Source organism: Canis lupus, chromosome 18 (assembly GCF_003254725.2).
Source record: "Canis lupus dingo isolate Sandy chromosome 18, ASM325472v2, whole genome shotgun sequence".
NCBI classification, from domain to species: Eukaryota; Metazoa; Chordata; class Mammalia; order Carnivora; family Canidae; genus Canis; species Canis lupus.
The window spans coordinates 49,926,853-49,951,798 of NC_064260.1; the positions used below are offsets into that span (position 1 = coordinate 49,926,853).

The following is a 24,946-nucleotide window of genomic DNA, read 5'->3' on the forward strand; positions in this document are numbered from 1 at the left end:
CCCAGGGAGAGATAAATATGGCCTTTATATACAGAGAAGCATGATGCAGCAGGGGCAGGGGTGCTGGGAGCAGCAGTGGGCTAGGCAGGGTGGGCAGGGCCGGCAGGGCCCTATCAATGGGAGAAGATGCCCCGGAAGCGAGCCTTGTCCTCTTCATCCTTCTGCCGGATCCGTGCCTCCAGGGCTCGCAGCTCACGGCTCACGATGGGCGCCAGGGCAGGGTCCAGCTCCAGCACCTTGGCAAAGTCAGCCTGGGCCTCCTGTGCATTCCACACGGCCGCGTGTGCCTTGCCCCGCTTGAAGTAGGCCTTGACATTGTCTGCAGGGGTGCCAGAGGGCAGCAGGCATGCAAAGGCATTAGAGGGGGACAAGCCAGCTGGCCAGCCTGACTTCTGCCACTGTGGTCCCCTCATGGGTCAGAACCCTCCCAAACGGAGAATGCCAACCACACCCAAAACCCCACGACACCATTCATATGTCATTGACACAACAGTGCCCATGACCCTGCTTGGGTGGAGGACATTTGTTCAGGTGCACGTAGGGGCTCCAAAGGGGGGTGACGTCAAAGGCTCACCGTCATACTTGTTGAGGATGGAGGAGCAGTGGTCCAGCACTTCATAATACTCCTGGGCCACCAGCTTGCACTGACAATAGTTGAGCAGCAGCGGGGTGATCTGCTGATCCAGCTGGATCCAGTCAGGGGACCCGGGCTGCTCCTGGGGGCATGGGGACAGCGAGAGGCCAGAAGACACTAAGAGCCGAGTCCCTTAGTTCCAGCTCACCCTCTCCACCACAGCCTCCGGGCAGCACCTTCATCTGCAGGTTCTTGAGGCAGGCAATGGCATCGTAGTACTTGGCGGCGGCCTCCTTCACGTGGCCCTCACGGTACAGCCTGTTGCCTTCCTGGTGGATGACTGGCACTGCCTTTGCCTTCTCCTCATCTGTCATGGCCCAGGGGTCCTGCTGATATGTGCCGGGGTTCTCCACCTGCCAGAGCATGGGCCACATCAGGTGAGGCCCCAGGGCACCCCAGGGTCTTCCCCATCGGCAGACCTGACCAGCCTCTAGGCTGGCCGGGCCTCTGGACGTTGGACACCAGAAGCAGAACCACTTATTCCTTCACTGACCATTCAACAAATGTTTAAGTAGGACCTCCTACCTGTCCAGCACGAGGCCAGCTTCCAGGAACAGAAGAGTGAACAAGATGGTGAAAACCCCTACCTTCACAGAGACCTGCGGAAGCAGAGGGGCCCCAGGAGGGAAACCTATGGAGACTGTCAGGATCCTGCCAGGCGTTCTTGTACCTGCCCTATCCCAACCCTACAACGGTCCATCCAATAGCCCTGGGCGAGCAGTCAGGACCAATTCCTGCTGTGAGGCTGCGCAGTGGTGGCTTGGTAGCCCCTCACCTTAAGCATCTCAATGTCAAAGATGAGAGGCTGAGGGTTCTGCTGCAGAGCATCCAGGTCAGCATGGCCCAGGGAACTGTGCTCATGCATCTGGGCGATACCACAGCAGTGCCGCTGGCCCTCCAGAGGGTCCTTGCCGGCTGCGATGTTGCGTAAACTCTTGGCGACCAGCGGATACAGGACCACATGCTGTAGAGAGGCAAGTGGGCACCAGGGGCTCTGTCAGGGTGGGCTGCCTGGTCTCCACACCCAAGAAGCCCAGCCCCTGGCCCCATCACCACCTGAGAGAGAACACTGAAGCCCAGAGAGGGGCAGCAACTGGCTCAGGCCCCACTCCATTGAAACAGAGAAACTCCCTCCAGAGTCCTCTGGCATCCCAGCCTTCTGTTCTGGCAAAGTCCCCAGCTCCCACCACACTCTCTGGCCACCAAACCAAGCACCTCTCCCACACCCAACACAAACACACACTCTCACTGTCAACCCACCTCCCCTGCTCTTACAAGCTCAGGCTCTTGCCTCTTCCTCCTCCTCCTCCCAGAGGTGTAGCCCACAAGCTGGACTTCTCACCATTACTGGGATCCCTCCACATTCTGTTCTCAGCATCCCTCTCCCTTCTCTCCTGCCCCAGCCCCACCCCATTCAGGGCCTATCTCAGGTCTGGGCGCTCGGCGGAGACCTCCAGGCATAGAGGACCTAGTCTTTGACCTTTCACCAGGAACAGCTGCTGAGAAGGTGGGAAGCTGACTACCTCAACCCCAGTCCAACCAGCTCTGCTCACTCTCCCTATAGTCTGCATGGGAGCAGACTGTGGGAGTAACGTCTCTCCAGCCAGCAGACGTCCTCAGTCTTGGTGCTGAGTGTTTTGAGCTAAAGATAAACAGGTCTAGTCCTTGCTCTGCAGTCCCTTACACCCAGGTAGAGGACCAAATCCTGGCCATGCAGGGCATGAGGGTTAGAGGACCCAGAGGAGGATTTCAAGCCAACCACCAGCTGTCAGGGAGGGCTTCCTAGGGGTAGTGACCCCAGGAATTGACTTTGAAGTATGAGGTAGGATCTTGGCCAAGAAGGGGACAGAAAGGAAAGGCAGGGAGGTGAGTAGGAGGGGAAGACTGGCAGGAGTCAGAGCCTGCAGGGCTGTGTGAGAGTCTGAGAGTAACTAGGGGCCAGAGAGGATTTAAAACACAGTCGTGCAGGTTATTTGCATTTGAGAATCAGTCCCCTGGCTGCAGTCTGGCTAATGAAGAGGAGAAGGCAGAAGGGGCCAGGACCCCGATGTCCTGTTGGTGTAGTGCCCTGGAGGGAGTTTGTGGCAGCCTGGCTAGGGCACAGGCCCTAGGATGGGGAATAGGAAACATCTGGACAGACACTGCAGGCAGGTGCAGGATGTCAGGTACCTTGACGTCGCAGCAGAACTGGGCGATCTCCCCCTCACGCATGGTGGACACGATGGTCTCCCACACAGGCAGCTTGAACTTCTTGCCAATGATGAGCTCCATGGGCTTGCCACGCACCCGGCTGTCGTCCAGCACGGCACCCTCCTTGTCACTGTGCAGAGTCCGGTAGTGGAATGTGGCCTGCAGGCCACATGTGGGATAAGGCAAGGGCACAAACACTCACCAAGCCCCCAAGGACAAGCCAGCTCCCAGCCTGCAGATAGCATGGGGCACAGGACTCACCCAAGGGTCACCACCTGACCTTTACCCCACCACCCAGAGGAGGAAACTAAGTCACAGAGAGTGAAGGAAGGAGCCCAAGTCACATGGTTAGGGGGTGGACAGGCTGGGGTGGGATTCCAAGCACCCTGCCACCAAATGTTCTTTCAACAAATATTTACTGAGCACATACTATGTGTCTGAGCTCTGTGCTAGACACAGCAGTAAACAGAACAGATAAAAGTCCCTGTGCCCATGGAGTTCACATGGAACTTCTAAAGGAGATGAGGCTGAAACAAAACACTGTGCTATATACAGTGGAGCTAAGGGCTGTGGATCAGAAAACAATGCAGCAGAGGAAGACAGGGCAAATTTATACACAGGATGCGGACACTTTCTGAGGAGGCAACATTAGAGCAGATATCTGAAGAGAGTACAAGAGAAAGCCCACCAGACAGATGCTGGGGTAGGAAACTGGTGTGAACTGTCTAGGCCAAAAGGATAGCAGTGAGATCATACAGTGTGTTCAAGATGCATCAAGGTCAGTGTGGCATGGGCAGCCTGGGTGGCTCAGCAGTTTAGTGCCTGCCTTCAGCCCAGGGCATCATCCTTGAGTCTTAGGATCGAGTACCGCATCAGGCTCCCTGCATGGAGCCCCTGCTTCTCCCTCTGCCTGTGTCTCTGCCTCTCTCTCTCTCTCTCTGTGTGTCTTTCATGAATAAATAAATAAAATCTTAAAAAAAATTTTAAAAAAAGGCCAGTGTGGCAGAAAAAGAGCAAATGAGGGAAGGGGTGCACTGTGGGGTCACCGCAGTCAAGGGGAACGATCCCACAGGACTTGGAGGCTATGGTGAGGCCATTGTGTTTTTACTCTGGGTGGCTCCATGCAGAGGAGGGAGAGGATCTGACTTGGGTGAGGGCAGATGCAGGAAGGTGAGTTAAGAGGTTAGCACAGTAGGCCAGGGGCACAACAGGGACCTGAACCAGGGTGGTCCAGGGAGAGACCACGAGAAGTGGTGAGATCCCCGGTGCATTCTGAAGGCTTGCTGCAGGACATGAGAGCACAGGAAGGGCTGTGGAGACTGGGAGGGTTTTGGCAACCAGAAGGCTGGAGGTGCCCCCCCACTGAGATGGGGGAAGGCTTGGGTACAGCTGGCTAAGTCTGAGATGCCACCAAGTGATGGTGGTGAGTCGGGAGCGCAGCCAAAAATACACCTGTGGCAGTGGAGAGTTTTTTAGAGATGAGCCTGGGGGACAATCACCCAGGGGGTGAGTGCAGAGAGAAGAGATCTGAAGATGAAACCCTTGGCAGGATATAGATAGAGAAGCCCACGCTTTTGCCCACCACACGATGCTGCATCTCTGAACTCTGATTCCAAATCAGTAAAGTAGAGGCAACCCTAACCCAGCCCGCATTGTGGGAATGAAAGGAAACAGAGTATGTATTATGCATCATGTATTACTGTGAGCGCTCGATCACCACGGGATTGTTCTTTGGTATTACTTGTCCCTGTTTTTTGGTGCCACACATATCTTCACTATCTTTACAATGTCTCTCCTCCTGGTGTCTGTTCCATCCAGAATCTCCCTTCTTCAAGGCCATCAACCCCCTCTACACACAGCCCATGGGGACATGCGCCCACTCCCACACCTCTTCTCTCCACTCTGAAAGAATCCCTCTTAATATAACTGACCATCAAAACGACGGAGTTCTCCCTCTGCTCTCATGGCACTGACGCTGGGCCAGTCTAGAATCTTTACCCACCCAACCTTGGCAGAGGGCTGCTCATTCACAACCGCTTTTACTTTTGGTGTCCCCAATCCAGGCCAGGATCTTTGGTTACTTGCTCAATACGCATGTTCTGTGTGACTGCTCTGCTGGGCCCTGGGGGCTGCCCCTGGGAAGCAACTGACTCTAGAGGCAACTGAAAAAGGCACTCCAGGAGGAGGGAACTGCATGAGCAGAAGCAGGGAAGCCCGGAGACTTAGGGTGTTTGGGGAGGGGACAGGAGAGGCCTGGAGATACAAAGGAGGAAGGTGGTAGACTCTTTAACCTCCCAGCCCTTCTCTGTCCTGAGCAACATCACGTAGAGAGGTCCAAAACTCTGCCCAAGAGCTCCAGTCTGGCAGACCTGACCTCTGGGCATGTTTAATGGGTTTGCGCGCTCGGGGGCCTCACTTTTCCCCAATTAAACAATGGGAGCTAGCCTAAGTGTTTTCAGAAGACTCTCCCATCTATAAAAGAACTTGAACCTTACAACCCAGAGGCCCCGAGCCTCCTCCCCAGTCCCGGGGCACCCCCCACGTCCCAGGTCTCCAGCTCTGGGTCTCCTCCGGCTCCAGGTCTGAGCACACGCTGAAGCCAAACCCCCGCAACCTTCTGATGATGACTGACGGCCTCCCCGACCAATGCAGCCACACCGCCAAACCACCGGGCGAGGCCGACGTCTCTAAATTCACCCCCTACTTAAATGCAGACCAACCAGCGTCGAGCTCGGCATGTGAGCGGTAGGGTCAGCGGCCGCTGCTCTCTGGGCATGCGCAACCTCTCGCCTAAGGCCTCCTCCCGCCTCGCATGCGCACCGCGCCGCCAAAGGGTCGAGGGGAGGGGGCTGGGCACGAACCTTGGTTCCATCCTGGAAGTCCGGGAGCTCTCCTCGGCCCTCCTGTATCACACGCTTTTGGATCCCGTCCTCCCGGAGCCTTGCGATGATATCCGCCATCCTTCTTCCCCGCTGCTCTCTTTCGGTAACTTCCGGACTCCTTCGGCAGCTTCCGGAACTGCTTCGGCACTTTCTAGGGCTTCGGCAACTTCCGAGATGCCGCCATTTTGGCTGAGGGCAGATGCCAAAAAGGGAGTAAACGTCGAAACGGACTGTAATTGGTTCTCTGCGCAGCGCCGAGCGCGCAGCTCTGACCAGGGGCGGGGCCTGAGGCTGGGGAGGCCCCCGGGGGGGCGGGACGCGCCAGAGAGGCGGGGCCAGGGACGCGGGGCGGGGCCAGGGACGCGGGGCGGGGCCAGGGACACGGGGCGGGGCCAGAGACGCGGGGCGGGGCCAGGGACGCGGGCGGGCGGGGCGTCCCCAGCAATTAGGTCATTGAATGGATTTGGAAGGTCGCTCCCACGTGGTTGTGTGCTCCTACCCAACCCGTTTAAAGTTGTAGTGTCGAAGCATTACGGGGCTCCGGGACTCGGAGGATGGGAGGCGGCCCCCTCCCATCCTCCGAGGTAACGCCGCTACCTACAGCTACTATTATCGTGTATCCCTTTCTGGCCTTTTCTTTTTGAAAATCTAGCAACAGAGTGACTTTTGCATCCTGGATTTTTATCTTTGGGAAAAAACAAAAAGCAAATAAATGAAAACCAAAAAATAAAACCAGGAGTAAGAGGGTTTCGGTATTCCTGTGAGTACAATAAGCTCCCAAGAGACTGGGAGAGCCCCTGGTGGGGTCAGGAGTGGGTGAGTCGGCCACTGAATCCAGTGTCAGGCACACAGTAGGTGTGCAATAAGTATTAGGAAATACATGACTGATAGAAATGACGTACTTTGGGGGCTACAACAAGGTTTTTCTTGGCTTCTGGAAACTAGCTGTGATCAATAGCAGTAGGAGCCTTCACCCAATTTAAAGGATTAGGTGCTCCAGTCAGGGGAATGTCTTGAGAACTGTGACCTGTCTTCATCCTACCCTCCTAACTAGGAAGGGTTATTGTCCCTGCCCTCTGACCCAGGTGCTAAGTGCATGGGACAGTGACACAGTGAGAGTTCATTTCCCACAAGAAGTCCCCTGAGAAAGGTGGGACCTCAGAGGTGAAAGGGAAATGTGCTTTGTTTGGTTGGTTTTCGCTTTTGCTTTTTACCAACAGAAAGTTTTTTATAGGCCATCACTGCCAAATTCTGAAGCAACAAGCAGCCTGGGACGCCTGGGTGGCTCAGCGGTTGCGCGTCTGTCTGCCTTTGGCTCAGGGCGTGATCCCAAGGTCCACATCGGGCTCCCTGCATGGAGCCTGCTTGTCCCTCTGCCTGTGTCTCTGCCTCTCTGTCTGTGTCTCTCATGAATAAATAAGTAAATAAAATCTTAAAAAAACAGAAAACACAAGTAGCCTGTATCTTATTTATAAATTGTTCCAAAAAAGGGAAAAAGAGGAAAACTGACCGGCATTTTTTTAAAGATTTTATTTATTTATTTGAGAGAGAGAGAGAGAGCACAAGCAGGAGGAGGGGCAGAGGAAGAGAGAGAAGCAAACTCCCTGCTGAGCAGGGAGCCCAATGCAGGGCTCCATCCCAGGACCCAAAGATCATGACCTGAGCCGAAGGCAGACACTTACCCAGTTGAGCCACTCAGGCACCCCTAAACTTTTTTCAAAAAAAAAAAGCATCGAGATCAAATATAGCTCATTCCATTAATGTAAGAATGCTTCAGAATAGATAGAAACATCTATCATTATAATTTATCACATCAGTGAACTAAAGGAGAAAACTCATATGGTTATCTCAAAATATTCAGGAAAAGCATTTGATAAAGTTCTATGGCTAAATAATGAAAACTTACAGTTTAGTGGGACACCTGGGTGGCTCAGTCAGTTGAGCATCCAACTCTTAATTTCAGCTCAGGTCATGACCTCAGGATCGTGAGATTGAGCCCTGCATCCAGGGAGAAGTCTGCTTGAGATTCTCTCCCTCTGTCCCTCCCCTTGCTCTCTCTCTAAAAATAAATAAATAGATCTTTTTAAAAACACCAAAACCTTACGGTTAGGAAAAAGAGGAAACTTCTCAGATTGATAAAAAGCCATACATGATTAAGTATGATGGAATAAGTATTCCCATCCCCTTCAATATCAGGAACAAGACAAGTAATGCTCTCTAGGGATGCCTGGGTGGCTCAGCAGTTGAGCATCTGCCTTTGACTCAGGGCGTGATCCTGGGTCCATTGATCGAGTCCCATATCAGGCTTCCTGAGTGGAGCCTGCTTCTCTCTCTGCCTATGTCTCTGCCTCTCTCTCTCATGAATAAATAAATAAATCTTCAAAAAAAATTAATACTCTCTACCAATGATGCTGTTTAGCACAGTACTGGAAGTCCTGGCCAAAGCAATGAACCAAGGAAAATAAATTGTAAGAGTAATTCCCTCTACATAGAAAATCCAACAGAATCTTTGGACAGGGCAGCCTGGGTGGCTCAGCAGTTTAGTGCCACCCTCAGCCCAGGGCCTGATCCTGGAGACCCGGGATGGAGTCCCACGTTGGGCTCCCTGCATGGAGCCTGCTTCTGTCTCTGCCTCTCTCTCTCTCTCTCTCTCTTTCTCTCTCTCAGTCTCTCTCTCTGACTCTCATGAGTGAATAAATAAAATCTTAAAAAAAAATAAGAATCTATGGGCAGACTATTTTTAACAAATTAGAGAATTTTGGGATGCCTGGGTGGCTCAGTGGTTGAGCATCTGCCTTTGGCTGGGTTGTGAGCCTAGGGTCCTGGGATCCAGTCCTGCATCAGTCTCCCCATGGGAAGCCTGCTTCTCCCTCTGCCTATGTTTCTGCCTCCCTCTGTGTCTCTCATGAATAAGGAAATTAAAAGTTTAATTAAAAAAAATTAGAGAATTCTGCAGTATTGCAGGAATATAAAATAAAGCTACCAAAAACTAATAACACTCTTCATAACATCAATAATCCACTAAAAAAATGTGATAGAAAATAAGATACCGGGCAGCCCAGGTGGCTCGGAGGTTTAGCGCCGCCTTCGGCCCAGGGTGTGATCCTGGACACGCGGGATCAAGTCCCACATCAGGCTCCCTGCATGTAGCCTGCTTCTCCCTCTGCCTATGTCTCTGCCTCTCTCTCTCTCTCTCTCTGTTTCTCATGAATAAATAAAATCTTTAAAAAAAAAAAAAAAAAGAAAGAAAAAGGGCAGCCCGGGTGGCTCAGTGGCTCAGCGGTTTAGCGCCGCCTTCAGTCCAGGGTGTGATCCTGGAGACCCGGGATCGAGTCCCATGTCGGGCTCCCTGCATGGAGCCTGCTTCTCCCTCTGCCTGTGTCTGTGTGTGTGTGTGTGTCTCTCATGAATAAATAAATAAAATCTTTAAAAAAAAGAAAAAAGAAAAAAATAAGATACCATTCACAAGAGCAGTAAAACTCAGTATTTAGGAAATAAAAGCACAGCCTGGAACTTTTTAGAGAGAAAATATTTTAAGGACATAAGTGAAGACATGAATAACTTCAGTGACATACCTTTTTATTGAATGAAAGAGCTTAACATTTGAAATAGACTTCTCCCGAAATCAATCTAGAAATTTAATGGAAATCCCAGTGAAAATTAAAAAAAAAAAAACTTTAAGAACTAGAAAACAATTTTTGTAATATTTCTATAGAAGAATGAAAAGCTAGGTCAAGTTTGAAAAAGATGACCAGGGATGCCTGGGTGGCTCAGCAGTTGAGCGTCTGCCTTCAGCCCAGCATTGGCCTCTGGAAACTAGATGTGATCCTGGAGTCTGAGGATCGACTATGTCTCTGCCTTTCTCTCTCTGTGTGTCTCTCATGAATAAATAAAATCTTAAAAAAAAAAAAAGAGGGGCAGCCTGGGTGGCTCAGCGGTTTAGCGCCGCCTTCAGCCCAGGGTGTGGTCCTAGAGACCTGGAATCGAGTCCCACATCAGGCTCCCTGCATGGAATAGAGCCTGCTTCTCCCTCTGCCTGTGCTGTACATGTGTGTGTGTGTGTGTGTCATGAATAAATAAATAAAATCTTAAAAAATAATAAAAGAAAAGAAAAAGATGACCAAAGGTGGGGGGTGGGAGGGTGGCTTATCATATTTTAAACCACATGGCAGGGAACCCTGGGTGGCGCAGCGGTTTAGCGCCTGCCTTTGGCCCAGGACACGATCCTGGGGACCCGGGATCGAATCCCACGTCGGGCTCCCGGTGCATGGAGCCTGCTTCTCCCTCTGCCTATGTCTCTCTGCCTCTCTCTCTCTCTCTCTGTGCGACTATCATAAGTAAAAATAAAAAATTAAAAAAAAAATAGGGCAGCCCGGTGGCGCAGCGGTTTAGCGTCACCTGCAGCCCGGGGTGTGATCCTGGAGACCTGGGATCGAGTCCCACGTCAGGCTGTCTGTGTGGAGCCTGCTTCTCCCTCTGCCTGTGTCTCTGCCTCTCTCTCTCTCTGTGTGTGTGTGTGTCTCTCATGAATAAATAAATAAAATTTAAAAAATTTAAAAAAATAAAAAAATAAAAATAAATAAATAAACCACATGGCAAACCATAATAATATAAAAAGCATGTGATACTGAGAATTAGTCAAGCTGACCAAAGACCCAAAAGAGAGCTTAAAATAGATATACATGTTAACAACTATATACTTGATATGTGATAAAAGTGGCACCACAGTTCAGAGGGAGAAAGAACTGGTTGGTAGGCAATGCTGGGAAAACTGGTTCACTCTACACTGAAATAACTACAGATCCCTTCTTGTACCACATCCAAAGACAGAATCTGTAGGGTTAAGTATCTTAATATAAATTGTAATACCTAATGGTGTTAAAAATGGATCGAGTGTTTATATGTGCCAGTCACAGTGTTATGCCCCTTAGTATGCATTAACTAATTTAATCCTAAATTAATGCTATAAAGGAAATACTATTATTACTTCCATCCGACAAAAGAGGAAACTAAGGCACAGAGTTTATGTAACTTGCTCAAGGTTGGACTAGGGTGAGGTGAGTGACATGAGTCATGCAAAGTCAAATCGTGTCTTTATTAAAATGTTGATATTTTGGGGCACCTGGGTGGCTCAGTCGCTTAAGCCCCTGACTCTTCATTTCAGCTCAGGTCATGATCTCGGGATCATGGGATGGAGCCCCTCATTGGGTTCCATGCTCTGCGTGGAGTCTGCTTATGTTTCTCTCTCTCTTTCTCTCTCTCTCCCCCCTCTGCTCTTCCCCCTGCTCGGACACACTCTCTCTCTCTCTCTTAAATAAATGCATAAAGATTATTTATTTGAGGAAGGGAAGGTGCAGAGGGAGAGAGAGAATCTCAAGTAGACTTTGCGCTCAGTATGGAGCCAACGGGGGGCTCGATCCAAGGACCCTGAGATCACGACCTGGGCCAAAACCAAGAGTCAGACACTTAACCAACTGAACTAACCAGGTGCCCCTCTAAATTAAATACATAAATAAAATATTTTTAAAATAATAATAAAATAAAATGTTGATATTTGGTTAATCATGTATTTTTGCCTTAAATTTTATTTTTAAAAATAGTGCTTTAAAGTATTATGATCTTGCTTGGTCCATTGAAGTCCCCTTAAGTTTTTCACCCTTGTCCTAACCCTCCAAAATCCTAGTGTTAGTAAGGAGAAGACTGGAATTCCAGTGTAGCTTGGCTCCAGAGTCAGTGAACTACCTTGTTGCAACACTTTTCTGGATCGTAAAACTATCAGACCAGTAGAATATGAAGTTGGAGAATATCTTTGTGATCTCAGGGTGAGGAAATACTTCAAATAAAACTCAAAGAGCAGAAACCTGATGGACTTGAATATATAAAACTGAGGATCTTTTTTTTTCTTTTAATGAATCTTTGTGTAAAGGAGAAGCAGAACAAAATTAATTTGCTGACCAATTTGTTTTTCAGAAATGAACTGAAATTTTTGTTTTATAGCAGGGGACAAACAAAACCAAACCCCAAAAACCTCTGTAACATTCCAGTGACTTGAATGACCCAAGTATGTTGTGAAAGATGGCGTGTAAAGGAATGCAGCATCTCTGAAGGCAGTAAACAAAACGGGGGCGGGGAGGGGGGGATTGTTTCAGATGGGAATGCATATCTGCTGGAGAATACCCAGTGGCCACAGGCTCTCACCTCTTGCCTTCTCAGCCTGAACTAAGTAGTCTGTAAACTTTGATCCTTTCTTTTCCTCTTTCTGTCTTGTAAATTCCCAAAACTTTGGAAGGAAACACAATACATTTTTGTTTTCTTTTTTTAATATTTTATTTATTTATTCATGAGAGACACACAGAGAGAGGCAGAGACACAAGCAGGCTCCCAGCAGGGAGCCCAATGTGGGACTTGATCCCCGACTGGGGAATCAGGCCCTGAACCCAAGGCAGACACCCAACCACTGAGCCACCCAGGCATCCCTAAATATTTATTTTCAAATAGCATGATCTACCTCTTTCCCTTTGAAGTGTATATCTAACTCCTTGTGAGAGAATCCTGGGCCCTGTAGCCCCCAGTCCACAAAACAAATCAGGCAGTGGTCAGCAACTACCCTTATTTGGATCAGACACATGACTCAGGTGAAACTGCCAACAAGCAGACCAATATGACTTGTGAGCAAAACAGACAAAAAGAGGAAATGAAACAGGGAAAGTTTCCATTTTCCATGTGTGTTCACCAGTTTTTCTTTGTTTGGTTTTTTTGAGTTGGCCTTGGGTATGAATTTAGAGAAAGCTAAGGAATACCAAGTACTACCATGAAGAGATTCTAGATTTACACAATGGACATGTCATGCCCAGCTGCCCCTGGCCTTCTACTGAGAACAAGCCTGGAAAGATGAGGAAACTCTTAGGAAGGGTGAAGTTATCCCATAGGAAGCACACTTCTAGATCAGGTTGGAGACACAAGGCTTCAAAGTAAAGGGACTTATGTCAGGTGGTCTGTAAAAGCACAGAAGACTGTGCCATGGCTCAGTCAGTTAAGTTCAGGTCATGATCCCAGGGACTTGCATCAAGCCCCAAATTGGGCTCCGTGCTCAGCAGGGAGTCTGCTTCTCCCTCTACTCACTCGCGCTCTGTCTTGCTATCTCTGTTACTATCTCTCTCTCTCTCTCAAATAAATAAAGAAAATATTTTTAAAAATAATAAATAAAAATTAATTTTAAAAAACATAGAAGATTATGTTTTAGAAAGAGGATAAATAAGGAGTGTTTTTAAAAAATCTGTTCTGGGATGACCTGTTCAAGACAGAAACAAAACACCTTCCAGTTTAACCCATTTCTGACTGAAAGTCATACCAGGGCTGATCCCTGAGGAAAAATATGTTTAAACCTCGTACAGGGGCACCTGGCTGGCTCAGTTGGTAAAGCACGCAACCCCTTGATCTCAGGGTCATAAGTTTGAGCCTCAGGCTGGGTATACAGATTACTTAAAAATAAAATCCATAGGGACGCCTGGGTGGCTCAGTGGCTGTGTCTGCCTTCGGCTTAGGGCATGATCCCAGGGTCCTGGAATTGAGTCCCGCATCAGGCTCCCCTCGAGGAGCCTGCTTCTCCCTCTGCCTATGTCTCTGCCTCTTTCATGAATAAATAAATAAAATCTTTAATAATAAATAATATAATAAAATCTATAAAAAGAATTAATTAATTTAAAAACAATCCCAAACCTCTTACACAGTACTTTTCCTCCATGGGTAGGGGCCAGAAAATATGATATAGTTCTTAACAAATGTTAAAGAGACATAATTTCAAGCTTAAAAAGTGGCCTGAAAAATTCTGCGCTTCATTTTGCTAATTAGTGATATGCTACAGAAACCCATGAAAAATAACCCAAGCTAACCTAGCTCCAGGGTTCAGTCATATGAATATTGTGGGTCAAATGACTCATGAACATGCCAAGGAGACCATGTTTCTTGGGAAGTTTATGCAGTTTCTGGTCTGGTCCTGCTCATGATGGAAGTTGGGCACACAGTGAAGTATTTGGCACCACTTCCCAATAACCTAGCCCACAGCCCTCTGTCCATCCTCTGGTGATTGGCCTGGTGGTCCTTAGAAGGCAAGCATTCCATGTGGCTCCTGCCAGCATCTTCCTCCTGAGTGCTGCTGCTGGTGTTTCAAATGCTCCTGAAGACATGGGTTCTGAGTTTTCCTCACACTGGGTCCATTAGGAAACTGCCCTGTGGGCATCTCTACCCAGGGCCAGTGGTTATTTCTCTTTTCCTTTCTTTTCTTCTCCTACTTGTAGGAGGGACTCTGGAATACAAAAAGCAAAAGCATAAGAATGAGAAAATAGGAGGCATAGACACACAGAAGGGTTAGTTGTTCATGGAAAGTTTTAGGTCCTTGTCCTTTGAAACCACTGGCTTTAGAGAAGTCCTCAAATAGAAATGTGGAGAGAACCAGAATTCAGGTTGTCACGATGTGAACTAAGTAGAAGATGGCAGGAATGTGGATCCCCTTGCAGCCTCGTTTGAAGAAGGCATATGTTGCAACGGGAAAGAAAGGCAGCTGAAACAGAAGTTGGTCAAATAGTTAAGGAGTTCAACCACACTCACAGGTCCTGGAGCAGTCTTTGAACTCCCCAGTGGAGTTGAACAGATTTGAACAGATTTCTCAACTGAGCCCGGGTAGAGTTCTTGGGGCACCACCTGCAGGTCAATGAGGGAGAGTGCTGGGCTTGGGAGAGGAGGTAGGGGCCCATCCCAATAGCCACTCCTGGGCAGCACCGGCACCCAGAGCCCTCATCATCTGTTGGTTGGAGCCCAGCAGGAGCCAAGGCTGTGCTCACTGAGAACGCCCGCATGCGATGTGGGCCCCAGCCTGCACTCCATCCCAGCACTCCAAGCTTTTTTAACTAAGGGAAGCTTAGACAAGATAAGGAGACAAAGACAGAGAAAAGATGCACAACAGCAGTCATTGATACTCAGCTATGTAGAGACATGCCAATCAGCAGAAAGAAGGCTAGAAACCCAAAAGAAAAAAAAATGGACAAAGGATATGAACAGTTTTCAGAAAAGAGAACTACCATGACTGCCAAGAGCATGAAGAGCTATTCAAATTCCCCAGTTGTCAGAGAACCTAGATGGAAATTAGGAACCACTTTAGATTCATCAGATTAGTAAGCATTAGAAAATTAGTATCAAGTGTTAAGAGAAACCCAGAACCCTCACGGTAAGTGTGAAAATTCATACAGCCACCCAGGAGAGCATCTTCAGTGCTTTGTGAAATCAAGAGTGCTTGCACCTGCACTCTATGGCGTGGAAGTCCTACTTCAAGAATTCTCCCACAATTCATAAGGAGGTAACATGAAGGTGTTCATGGCAGTGATGTATGTGACAGGAGCACTGAGGCCAGGCTAAGTGTGCATCACTGAAAGGTGTGGTGGATAATAAAAGTGCTGGACGCTCAACATGGCATGCTGCATGCAACTGGTAGAAGCAACAAAGGAGATGGATGTGGAAGACATTAGCGTTGAGTATCAAAATGTAAGGAACAACAGAATGAGTTTTTTACAGGATACCACGTTTGTGATTTGCAAATATCCATATAACAGCCAAGCCACGTGTAGTAGAGAACCGGCCAGGATTCAGGAAAGCTGACTGAGCACACTGAGAGGGGCCTGGTTCACCATGATGATGTGTCATAAACTGAGAAGTAGGGTTGATTCACCTCGGTCCATGAGGTCATACAATGCAGTGTGGTGGGTGGAGGATAAGCATCCTAGAGCTAGGTGAGCTTGGTTTCCCAGTTCTATCACCTGTAAGCATTTGGGATTCTGGCAAAGCATTCATTCATTCATTCATTCATTCCATCCACAAATATTTAAGGAGCATCTACTCAGTGCCAAACACTGTTCTAGGCACTGTGGACACAGTGGTGAATAAAACAACAGCGTAAATAAAATAAGTTAATTTCAGGTAAGTGCTGTGGAATGTGAAATTGACTTTAAATTGCCTGGTCAGGGATGGCACCTCTGAGAGGCAACATTTGAGCAGGGACGCAGATAATGAAGGGACCCAGATGATGAAAGGGCCCAGTTGTGAAAGAACAAGGTTAAGTGCTTTCCAGGCATAGAGAACAGCATGTGCAAAGGCCCTAAGATGAGAATGAGTTTGACCTGTGTTGCTGAGTGGGTGAAAGAGGGGCAGAGGAGGCTTGATAAGATTGGATAGGTAGGTAGGAACCAGTACATTCAGTTTTGTGGGCCGTACTCAAAAAGGGCTCAGATATTATTTCAACCACAACAGAAAACCAAGGGACGGTTTTATACAGAGTGACTTAACTGCATACTTTAAAAAACAAAACAAAACTTTTTTTTCCTTAAGAATAACACACAGAGAGGGGCGCCTCGGTGACTCAGTTCTTAAGTGGCCAACTCTTGGTTTCTGCTTCAGGTCACAATCTCAGGGTCCTGGAATCAGGCCACATGGGACTCCACGCTCAGATGAAGTTGGCTTGCGGATTTTCTCTCTCCCCCTTGGTCCCTCCCCCTGCTCCCACTGTCTGTCTCTCAAATAAGTCTTTTTTTAAAATAACACACAGAGAAAAAGATCAGATAGATTTTAAAAGACCACTTTGGCTGCTGAGTGGAGACTGGATGGGAGGAATGGAAGCCACGTAAGCTTTCTGGGCCTCAGTGTTTTCAGTTTCCACATCTGCAGTGGTGAGAATGCGCATCCCGCGCACATCTGCGGTGAGTCTGGGTGGGGACAGTCTGGTCCCAGGGGTCTCCTTGGCTCTCTAGGCGCGGGCTGGGACGCAGAAGGCCCCGTCTCAGGCTGGGAGCCTGACCCCGACGCCCTCCAAGCCCATGACACAGACCGACCGACTGCCTCCGAGTGCAGCGCGCAGGCGGCCGCTAGGAGGCGCCCGGGCCCCCGTGCTGTCCCCAAAGGAGGCCCCGCCCACTGCCCCCCTCGGCGCTCGGCAACTCGGGCCTGCCGAGAAGGGGCGGGGCTTCGGCCCGGGCGCCGGGCAGCCGCGCTCCCAAGACTGCGCCCCGGGGCGGGCCCTGCGTGCGGGGGCGGGACCGTGGCGCTCGGGGCGAGCGGGCGCGGATGGCGGCGGCGAGGGGCGCCTGAGCGGGCCGGGGCCATGAGCGCCGCCCGGCCCCAGTTCAGCATCGATGACGCCTTCGAGCTGTCCCTGGAGGACGCGGGCCCGGGGCCCGAATTCAGCGGAGTCGCCCGCTTCGGGCCGCTGCACTTCGAGCGCCGGGCCCGGTTCGAGGTGGCCGACGAGGACAAGCAGTCCCGGCTGCGCTACCAGGTGAACGGCCCGGACCACCTCAGCCCCAGCCCGGGTCCGGGCGCGACCCCAGGCCGGACCCTGGAGAGCCCCGGTCCAGGGCCCTGCCCAGACCTCAGCTCTGATTTCGGTCCCCAGCCGCTGCTGGAGAGTCCACAACCGGAACCCGGGAGCCAGTCAGTCCTCTAGCCCCAGCTGGAAATCCCACCCGGTGTCCCACCCATCCTGGGTACTCACCCAATCCCCTCCCCCGCCCTGGGCTGGAGAGCTCTTCTGTACCTGATCCAGACCTTGCCCATACCCCAGAGCAGACCCTTGAGCCTTCTACTCCTCCGTCTTGTGTTCTAGAAGTCCCCACCCCAGCTGGAGGTTCCCCCACCCCCACACTCACAGGATGAATCCTTGCACGTGCCCTGACTCTACTGAACTGGAAATCTCCATTCTCCCTAGAGGACTTCCACCAACTCTAGGATCCTTTCCTTGGGAGACCTGTACCGGATTCCTGAGCCCCAAGCCTGGAAACCATGGGCTTCTGCCTTTCCTTGGCACCCCAAATCCGGAGCCTCCAACTGGGCCTCTGAAATACCATTCTGAAAGCTCCACCCTGACTCCCAAACATGAGAGAACTCCTGGCTTGGGACCCATGCTAGGAGCCCTCAAACAGCCCCTGTGGCTCCTGCCAACCCCCAGCCCCCTAAGCCCCCAGCACCCACCTCCTACCTGGGTTTCGGTTTCTGTGAATCATCAAACCCGTTTTGCGGGGAGGGTGGAGGGCCAGGTGAGCAGCTGTCAGGCAGCCAGGCAAACAGCTGTGTGGCATTGCTTTCCTCCTCTCCCTGAGAGGGGAGTGGGAAGGGCCTGGGCCCAACCACCCCTCTGAGCCCTGTGTTCTGGAATAGAACCTGGAGAACGATGAGGATGGAGCCCAGCCCTCTGCGGAGCCCGATGGGGGAGTCGGCACCAGGTCAGGGCCAGGTGGGGACCCACCCTGTACTTCTAGCCCTATGCTTCTGGTTCCTGTTCCCCAGGTCCCTGGCCAGTCTTCCACCTCACATCACTCAGCTCCCTCACATTCTGCCCTACAAGAATTCCTAGCTTGATCCCCACTCCCCTCATGGGTTCTCCTGTCCTGCAGGGTCCCCCTACCCCAGTGCCCGTTTCACCCACCCAGTCCCACCAGGCTCTTTATCCTGAAGAACCCCCCCCACCCCCCGCAGCCTGGTCTGGCCCCTACCTTCCCGCAGATCACCTGTCCTGCAGGAATCCCTAGCTTGAACCCCCACCTTTTGTCCACTCTCAGTACTGTCAGAGACCCCAGCCCCTGAATTCCTCTTCACCCTGTCCCCTCTCAGTGCTCCCTGCACCATCCCTGACCACGTCATTATGACCCCTTCCTTGCTTCCCCTGCCTCCCACTGGACCCACCTGGCCTGCAGGGATTCCAGCCGAACGTCCATCCGCAGCTCCCAGTGGTCCTTCAGCACCATCAGCAATAGCACCCAGCGCTCCTACCATGCCTGCTGCAGGTGAGACCTTGCCCTGCTTAAGCCACCTGGGGTCTGTGCCCCAGAACAGGCAGCTCTGGCTTTCCACCTCAGTCCTCTGGGTGGGGAAGGGTAACAGGAGGGTGTTGGGCTCCTGTCACCTCTCACACCTATTCTGCTCTCCTGCCACCCAGCTGGACTCAACACCCTTTGATCCAGAAGAACCGCCGGGTGGTGCTGGCCTCCTTCCTGCTCCTGCTGCTGGGGCTGAGTGAGTGTCCTGAGGGTCCCCTGCCTACCCCCATGAGGGGTCTGTCCTCCTTTGTGCAGGCTCTGCATCCCCTTGCCACACTGAGCCTCCTTGCATCCTTGGGAGGAGCAGGCCCAGTCTCCTGGTCACACAGCCAGGAAATTGCACAGAGTTGAAAATGGAACTTAGTCTAGTACTCCAAACTTTTGTCTTTCTTTCTTTTCTTTTCTTTTCTTCTTTCTTTTCTTTCTTTCTTTCTTTCTTTCTTTCTTTCTTTCTTTCTTTCTTTCTTTCAGCCCATTGAATTCCATCAGGGAGCAGAAGAGTAACAGCTGTCATTTATTCTGAGTCTACTTTGAGCCAGGTGCAGGGTAGGCTTTTTTTTCTGCCTTACAGAAGTCACACAGTAGGTGAGAGGCAGGGCCATGACTCAGAACCTGTATGGGGTTCTGTATGGGGACAGATGCTCAGAGATATGCCCATCCCTGCCAGCCTGATCCATAGAGCACCTATCATTTCCCCTTCTCCGGAGTCTGAGTGCTGATGAGGGCCTCTCCCCACCCAGATGGGCAAATTGAAGCCCAGAACAGGCAGATCTCACAGCCAGATGTTTTCTGACTCATTCTATGGTGCTAAGGACTCAGGATCCCCAGAAAGGACAGGGTTGGGGTCAAGAGACCTAAAGACAGCCCAGCTGTGGCAACTGCTCTCCTTCCTCCAGGATGGTCAAAGTCCCCTGGCCAGAAAGCTGAACAGCGTCCTTGACTCAGCCCTGGGTGTCTATGTGCAGGGGAGGGAGACACCACTTCCCCAGTACCCACTGCAAGCTGAGCACTGGTCACACTGGCCACCTCCCTTACCCCATTTCATACTCTCAATACCCATGAGGGCAAGCATTATTACCATTCCTGTTCAGAAGTAAGGACAGAGCCTCAGGCAGGTAAAGGGACTTGCTCAGACCTTAACTGAGAAGTAGATGAACTGGGATTTAAACCCACATCAGAAGGACCCCCTGGGTGGCTCAGTGGTTGAGGGTCTGGTCATGGGATGGAGTCCCACATCAGGCTCCCCACAGTGAGCCTGCTTCTCTCTCTGCCTATGTCTCTGCCTCTCTCTATGTCTCTCATGAATAAATAAATAATTTTTAAAAAAAACTAAATAAATAAACCCACATCAGGGACATTACCAGGCTGGAGATCACCATAGACCTATAAAGGGCCTTTGTGGGAATTAGAAAAAGACGCCTCCTCTGAGTGGCAGGGCCCCCAGCTCTAAGCTTAGGGGGCAAGTAGTGTTCCAGCCCCCATCGCATACTTGAGGTGCTCTGTGCAAGGTACAAATCACATAGCAGTCCATGGTGGCCCCTCAAGCCTCCGTGCTCTATTGCCCACCTTGCTGCAGAGCCTGGCTCCCCAACCACCCCCCAGTCCCATTATTTAACTGGGGACCCAGGACCCTCTGGGTATGAAAAGCTGATTCAACCATGACTTCCCCAACACCCACTGTCCTCAGCCAAAGTCTACATCCCTCGCCATTGCCTACAGCTCCTGCCAAACTCTTCAGGCCTGGTCTCTTGCCTCACCACTCTTGCCAAAAGCTGGAAACTCCTAGAAAGCCCCAAGTTCCCTCTTGACTGTGGGCCCTTGCCATGCTGCTCCCTCTGTGTGGGGCACTCCTCCCCTTTTCTGCCTGTACAATGCCCAGAGCAAAACATCTGGAGTCAGATTGCCTCTTCCTTCTGAATGCAGCGTTCTGTGCCTCAGTTTCACCTTCTATGAAATGGGGATGATCATACCTGTTTCAGTCAGTCATGGTGACAATAAAGCAGGGCAGGTGACAAGCTTAGCCCAGTGCCTGGCAGCACCTGGTAAATGGTAACTAAGTATTAACTGCTATTGCTACTGCTACCATGCCCAGCTTAGTTGCCACTGCCTCCAAAAAGCCCCTCCCAGATCCCCCAGGCTCCTATGCTGCCTGACCTGGCCTTACCACATCCCTATCACTGGGGTTGTAGCTTGGAGAGTCTTGTTGGTTACACCATTAGGAAAGGGCCATGAGAGCAGGGACCTCATTCGCCTTTCCCAGTGGGATTCTCCGCACCAGGCACACAGCAGGTGTTCCACAAATATTTGTCGATTAACTGAAAGACCACACCAAGGAGCAGAGAAAAATCTTTCAGACATTTCCCAGGGCCTGCCAGGTCCCCTACTCTGAAAACACAGAGCTTGGTGAGCTTCCCAGGAAGGGTCTCTGGCTAGGGAACCTTCAGCTCAGGTGGGGGATACCATTCCTCGGGCCTAATCCTAGCTGGGGGGTTGTGGCTGGAGGTCCCCACCCGGTCCCCAGAGCCTACCCCCTCCTCCTGCCCTCACCCTCGCGGCTCCATCTGTGTGCAGTGCTGATCCTGATCGCCGTGGGACTGGAGGTGGCCCCCTCGTCAGGTGAGCAACCCCTCCTACCTCCGCAGGCAAATGGGGGGCCCCCACAAGGGAAGAACTCCCAGCCCCCTCGGGAGTTTGCTTCCACCCTCGTAGCAGGAAACGGTCCCTTCAGCCACGGACAGTGAGACTTGCCCAGGCAGTGCCTCCTGAGCCCTGCCCCTCGCCCCCGCCTTGACTCTGCCCCTCCTCCTGCAGGTGTCTCCAGCGCCATCTTCTTTGTGCCCGGCTTCCTGTTGTTGGTCCCGGGAGGTGCGGAAGGGCGGCGGGGCGGGGCGGGGCGGGGCGGGGGCGGGGGCGGGGGCGGGGCCGGAGCTGGAGAGGGGGCGGGGCGGGGGCGGGCCCGGAGCTGGAGAGGGGGCGGGGGCGGGGCCGGAGCTGGAGAGGGGCGGGGCCGGGCCGGAGCTGGGGAGGGGGCGGGGCGGGGCCGGAGCTGGAGAGGGGCGGGGCCGGGCCGGGGCCTCTGCTCTGACCCGCCCCGCCCCGCAGTCTACCACGTGATCTTCATCTACTGCGCGGTCAAGGGCCACCGCGGCTTCCAGTTCTTCTACCTGCCCTACTTCGAGAAGTGAGCCGCGGGGCGGGATCCAGCCTTGTCTCCGAGCGGCCCCAGGGGGCGCTCTTCGGGTCCGCGCCGCTCCGGTTCCCTCTTCACCAGGGAAGAACTCTGGGACCCGCCAGCCCCCAGCCCCCTCGGAAGTTTGTTCAGGAAGTTTGCCCAATACCCAGGCCTGGGAAAGTCGCCCCTGGCCTGTTCTGTGCCTTAACTTATTCTTGGGCCGTGGAGCTGCTGGGTTGGTGGTGTTTTGTGCTAATAAAAGAATGTACTTAATTCCAAAGAGACCATTGATCTTACTTGCCCTCCAGCCCTGCCCAGGCCACCAGCCTGGCCCACAGCTCCCCTCTCACAAAAACTGAGGAAAGCGCTGATGGAGCTAAGGGACTCCAGGACTACTCATCTTCTCATTGTACCCGTGACAGTCCTGATGCTCCAAGACTTGTACCTGCGCCTTTGGGACAGAGCTGAACCTGGGACTCTGCCCTGCAAACCTGGAGGTTGTTCTAGCCTCCCGACTCCACCAGGCCTTAGCCGACTTGGCCCTGCCCATTTTTCTACCTAGAGGGTCAGCATTGGTGCCTGCCCCGGGTGGCCCTGGCCAAGGGCACTTGGATGACGCAGGCCTGGGGCCTAGAGGCTGGTATCCTGGTTGCAGCCTGGCTCTGGGGCCCTGGGCTGCCACAGCCAGCTCCAATTGTGGGCCATGACAAGGCAGCAGCCCAGCCCTCTCCACCCACTGCCCTATTTCCCAAGTCCAGGGATTGGGAGAAGTGGAGGCAAAGACAATGGGAAGCAAGGCCCATATGACAGAACTCAGTGATAAAAGACTCTTTGAACCACAGAAACATTGGCAACAGATCCATCTGAGAATTTTGGAAAACCTAAGCATCTCAGAATCTTGAGAGCCAGGGAATGTTTCTTCAAGAACCCTGAAACCTGAAATCATAATAGCTACCATTTATCAAGCTCTTAGAAAGCAGCAGACCCTACACTATGTACTTAACATAGGTTATTTCTGATAATCACCACCTTAGTTCCATTTTGCAGATGAGGAAACCAAGGTCCAGAGAGCTGATTCACCCAAGGGCAAAGTTAGAAACATAAGCCAAGGCTTCCATGACACCTGGGTGTGGGAGAGAGAGGAGAGGATATAAAGCATGAATATCCCCAGCTGACCACTCAAGAGGCTGGCTGAAGGACTGTGGGCTGAGGTAGATCCTGTGCCTCATAGCCCACTTCTGTCTGCTATGCCTGTACTTAGATGAGCTTTATTTCATTCATTTTTCCTAGTAAACCTGTTTTTCAAGCCATCACTTTAACTTCAGCCTCTCAATTCTCATTATCCTGCTTGAATGTATGTCTTAGATCCTGCACTTGGCTGTGGGGAAAAGCCTGTACATATACTTAGATGTTTACAGTCTGTCTCCCCCAGTAAAACAGGTGTGCAATTGAGAAGAGACCTGGCCACTGTGTCTGCAGCAACCAGGGCAGCACAATGTCTTTAGATTTCTGTGACTTTGCTGAAAGAATGAACACCCAGTCCCCTGCTCCCACTCCTGCTCTCCTGCTTGGCCCCCAGTCAAGCACTCTGGGGAGCACCAGTTGGATGCAGGAATTCCTAAATCAAACTAGCTGTGGCAAAGGACTGGTTTTCACATATAATCCATCATGGACCAATACTTTGGCAAGACAAAATAAAACCTGGCCTAGAAAAGTGAAAAAAAGAAAGAAGACATACAGAATATATAAGCTCATAATTTATATTAGCAGATTAACTAGACAAAATTATATTTCAATGAATATAATCATGGGGAAAAAGGAAAATTATGAAAACAATTCATTGTGAGCAAATAGGCAATTGATACAGAGTCACTGCCATGCTCATAACTTGTCATTCCACAATCTAAACAGAGTTATTTCAGAAGTTGGGATTCTCCACATTATAAGACTACAGCAAGTGTCAGCAAGCGATAGCCCACAGACCCAATATGGTCCCCAAGCTAAAAATGGTTTTTACAGTCTAGTAACAATTGGGGGAAGAAAATAAAAGAATAATAAGACACATAAAAGTTTATAAAATTCAAATTTCAGGGTGCCTGGGTGGCTCAGTGGTTGAGTGTCTGCCTTCAGCTCAGGCTATGATCCCGGGGTCCTGGGATCGAGTTCTGCATTGGGCTTCCCGTGGGGAGCCTGCTTATCTCTCTGCCTATGTCTCTGCCTCTCTCTGTGTGTCTCTCATGAATAAATAAATAATTTTTAAAAAGAACACTGAATCGGGATCCCTGGGTGGCGCAGCGGTTTGGCGCCTGGCTTTGGCCCAGGGCGCGATCCTGGAGACCCGGGATCGAATCCCACGTCAGGCTCCCGGTGCATGGAGCCTACTTCTCCCTCTGCCTATGTCTCTGCCTCTCTCTCTCTCTGTCTCTGTGACTATCATAAATTTAAAAAATTTTTTTAATTAAAAAAAAAAACACTGAATCACAACAGTTAAAGTTTCAATGTGACCCACGTGCTTGATTTTTGCTGGTTAGATTATGTAATCCAAACAGGATTGGCAGTAACACTATCCTCGGGGAACAAGGAATATCTTAACTCCGAATGTAACTTATTTTTTTAGTTGAAAAATACACCGATAGATGTGTTCAGACCAGGAACATTAGATTTCCTTAGCAGGTTGTGACTCATTTCATCCTCCGTGCTTTTTGCCTCATAGCCCACTTCTGTCTGCTATGCCTGTACTTAGATGAGCTTTCTTTCATTCATTTCTTCTAGTAAACCTGTTTTTCAAGCCATCACTTTAACTTCAGCCTCTCAATTCTCATTATCCTGCTTGAATGTATGTCTTAGATCCTGCACTCGGCTGTGGGGAAAAGCCTGGTATCTGTCCTTTCCTGACTGCTTTCTGCCCTACAGTAGAAGGACCTCTGATCTTTAGCATGGCATGCAGCCCCCTCAAATAAAGACCGCATTTCCCAGCATCCTTTGTAGCTACCTATACCAGGTGAGGAGCCCTACCTAATGGGGTATAAGTGGTTCATGTTCAGGGATGCCTGGGTGGCTCAGTGGTTGAGCATCTATCTACCTTTGGCTCAGGTTGTGATGCCAGGGTCCTGGGATCAAGTCCTGTATCAGGCTCCTCGCAGGGAGCCTGCTTCTCCCTCTGCATATGTCTCTCCCTCTCTCTGTATCTTTCATGAATAAATAAATAAAA

At 50.9% G+C, this 24,946-nt stretch overlaps 2 protein-coding genes and 1 long non-coding RNA gene across 5 annotated transcripts; 1 reads left to right on the forward strand and 2 right to left on the reverse strand.

Moving 5' to 3' along the window:
• Nucleotides 1-6: 6 nt before the first annotated feature.
• LOC112659315 (aryl hydrocarbon receptor interacting protein) lies at nucleotides 7-6,006 on the reverse strand. Of its 2 annotated transcripts, none has more exons than XM_025445931.3 (6): nucleotides 5,686-6,006; nucleotides 2,804-2,983; nucleotides 1,410-1,598; nucleotides 811-987; nucleotides 575-716; nucleotides 7-319 (listed from the first exon to the last, which is right to left on the reverse strand). In XM_025445931.3, exons 1-6 carry the CDS (start codon nucleotides 5,782-5,784, stop codon nucleotides 114-116), a joined length of 993 nt encoding a protein of 330 aa, XP_025301716.1. In that variant the 5' UTR covers nucleotides 5,785-6,006; the 3' UTR covers nucleotides 7-113. The 2 variants fall into 2 exon arrangements, with proteins under 2 accessions (XP_025301716.1, XP_025301717.1); XM_025445932.3 differs by having other exon boundaries at nucleotides 247-319; nucleotides 583-716; nucleotides 5,686-5,960.
• A 5,628-nt stretch (nucleotides 6,007-11,634) lies between these two features.
• On the reverse strand, nucleotides 11,635-21,246 carry LOC112659374 (uncharacterized). The gene is made up of 3 exons (XR_007403709.1): nucleotides 21,111-21,246; nucleotides 17,726-20,602; nucleotides 11,635-14,011 (listed from the first exon to the last, which is right to left on the reverse strand). It is a non-coding gene; the product is annotated as an uncharacterized LOC112659374 (long non-coding RNA).
• TMEM134 (transmembrane protein 134) lies at nucleotides 16,770-22,015 on the forward strand. 2 transcript variants are annotated; one of them, XM_025446074.3, is made up of 7 exons: nucleotides 16,771-17,026; nucleotides 17,905-17,969; nucleotides 18,441-18,530; nucleotides 18,683-18,759; nucleotides 21,135-21,179; nucleotides 21,375-21,428; nucleotides 21,666-22,015. In XM_025446074.3, the coding sequence occupies exons 1-7, from the start codon at nucleotides 16,853-16,855 to the stop codon at nucleotides 21,746-21,748; spliced, it is 588 nt and encodes a 195-aa protein (XP_025301859.1). In that variant the 5' UTR covers nucleotides 16,771-16,852; the 3' UTR covers nucleotides 21,749-22,015. The 2 variants fall into 2 exon arrangements, with proteins under 2 accessions (XP_025301860.1, XP_025301859.1); XM_025446075.3 differs by lacking the exon at nucleotides 21,135-21,179 and having other exon boundaries at nucleotides 16,770-17,026.
• The last annotated feature ends 2,931 nt before the right edge of the window (nucleotides 22,016-24,946 follow it).

Excerpts from the sequence above, each read along its gene's own strand:
- LOC112659315 (XM_025445931.3), bottom strand. The coding sequence starts at position 5,784 with ATGGCGGATATCATCGCAAGGCTCCGGGAGGACGGGATCCAAAAGCGT. Across the intron at positions 2,984-5,685 it reads ACTTCCAGGATGGAACCAAG|GCCACATTCCACTACCGGAC; the intron begins GTTCGTGCCCAG and ends TGTGGCCTGCAG. Across the intron at positions 988-1,409 it reads TTGACATTGAGATGCTTAAG|GTGGAGAACCCCGGCACATA; the intron begins GTGAGGGGCTAC and ends ATGCTCTGGCAG.
- TMEM134 (XM_025446074.3), top strand. The coding sequence starts at position 16,853 with ATGAGCGCCGCCCGGCCCCAGTTCAGCATCGATGACGCCTTCGAGCTG. Across the intron at positions 17,970-18,440 it reads GATGGGGGAGTCGGCACCAG|GGATTCCAGCCGAACGTCCA; the intron begins GTCAGGGCCAGG and ends CCTGGCCTGCAG. Across the intron at positions 21,180-21,374 it reads GGAGGTGGCCCCCTCGTCAG|GTGTCTCCAGCGCCATCTTC; the intron begins GTGAGCAACCCC and ends CTCCTCCTGCAG.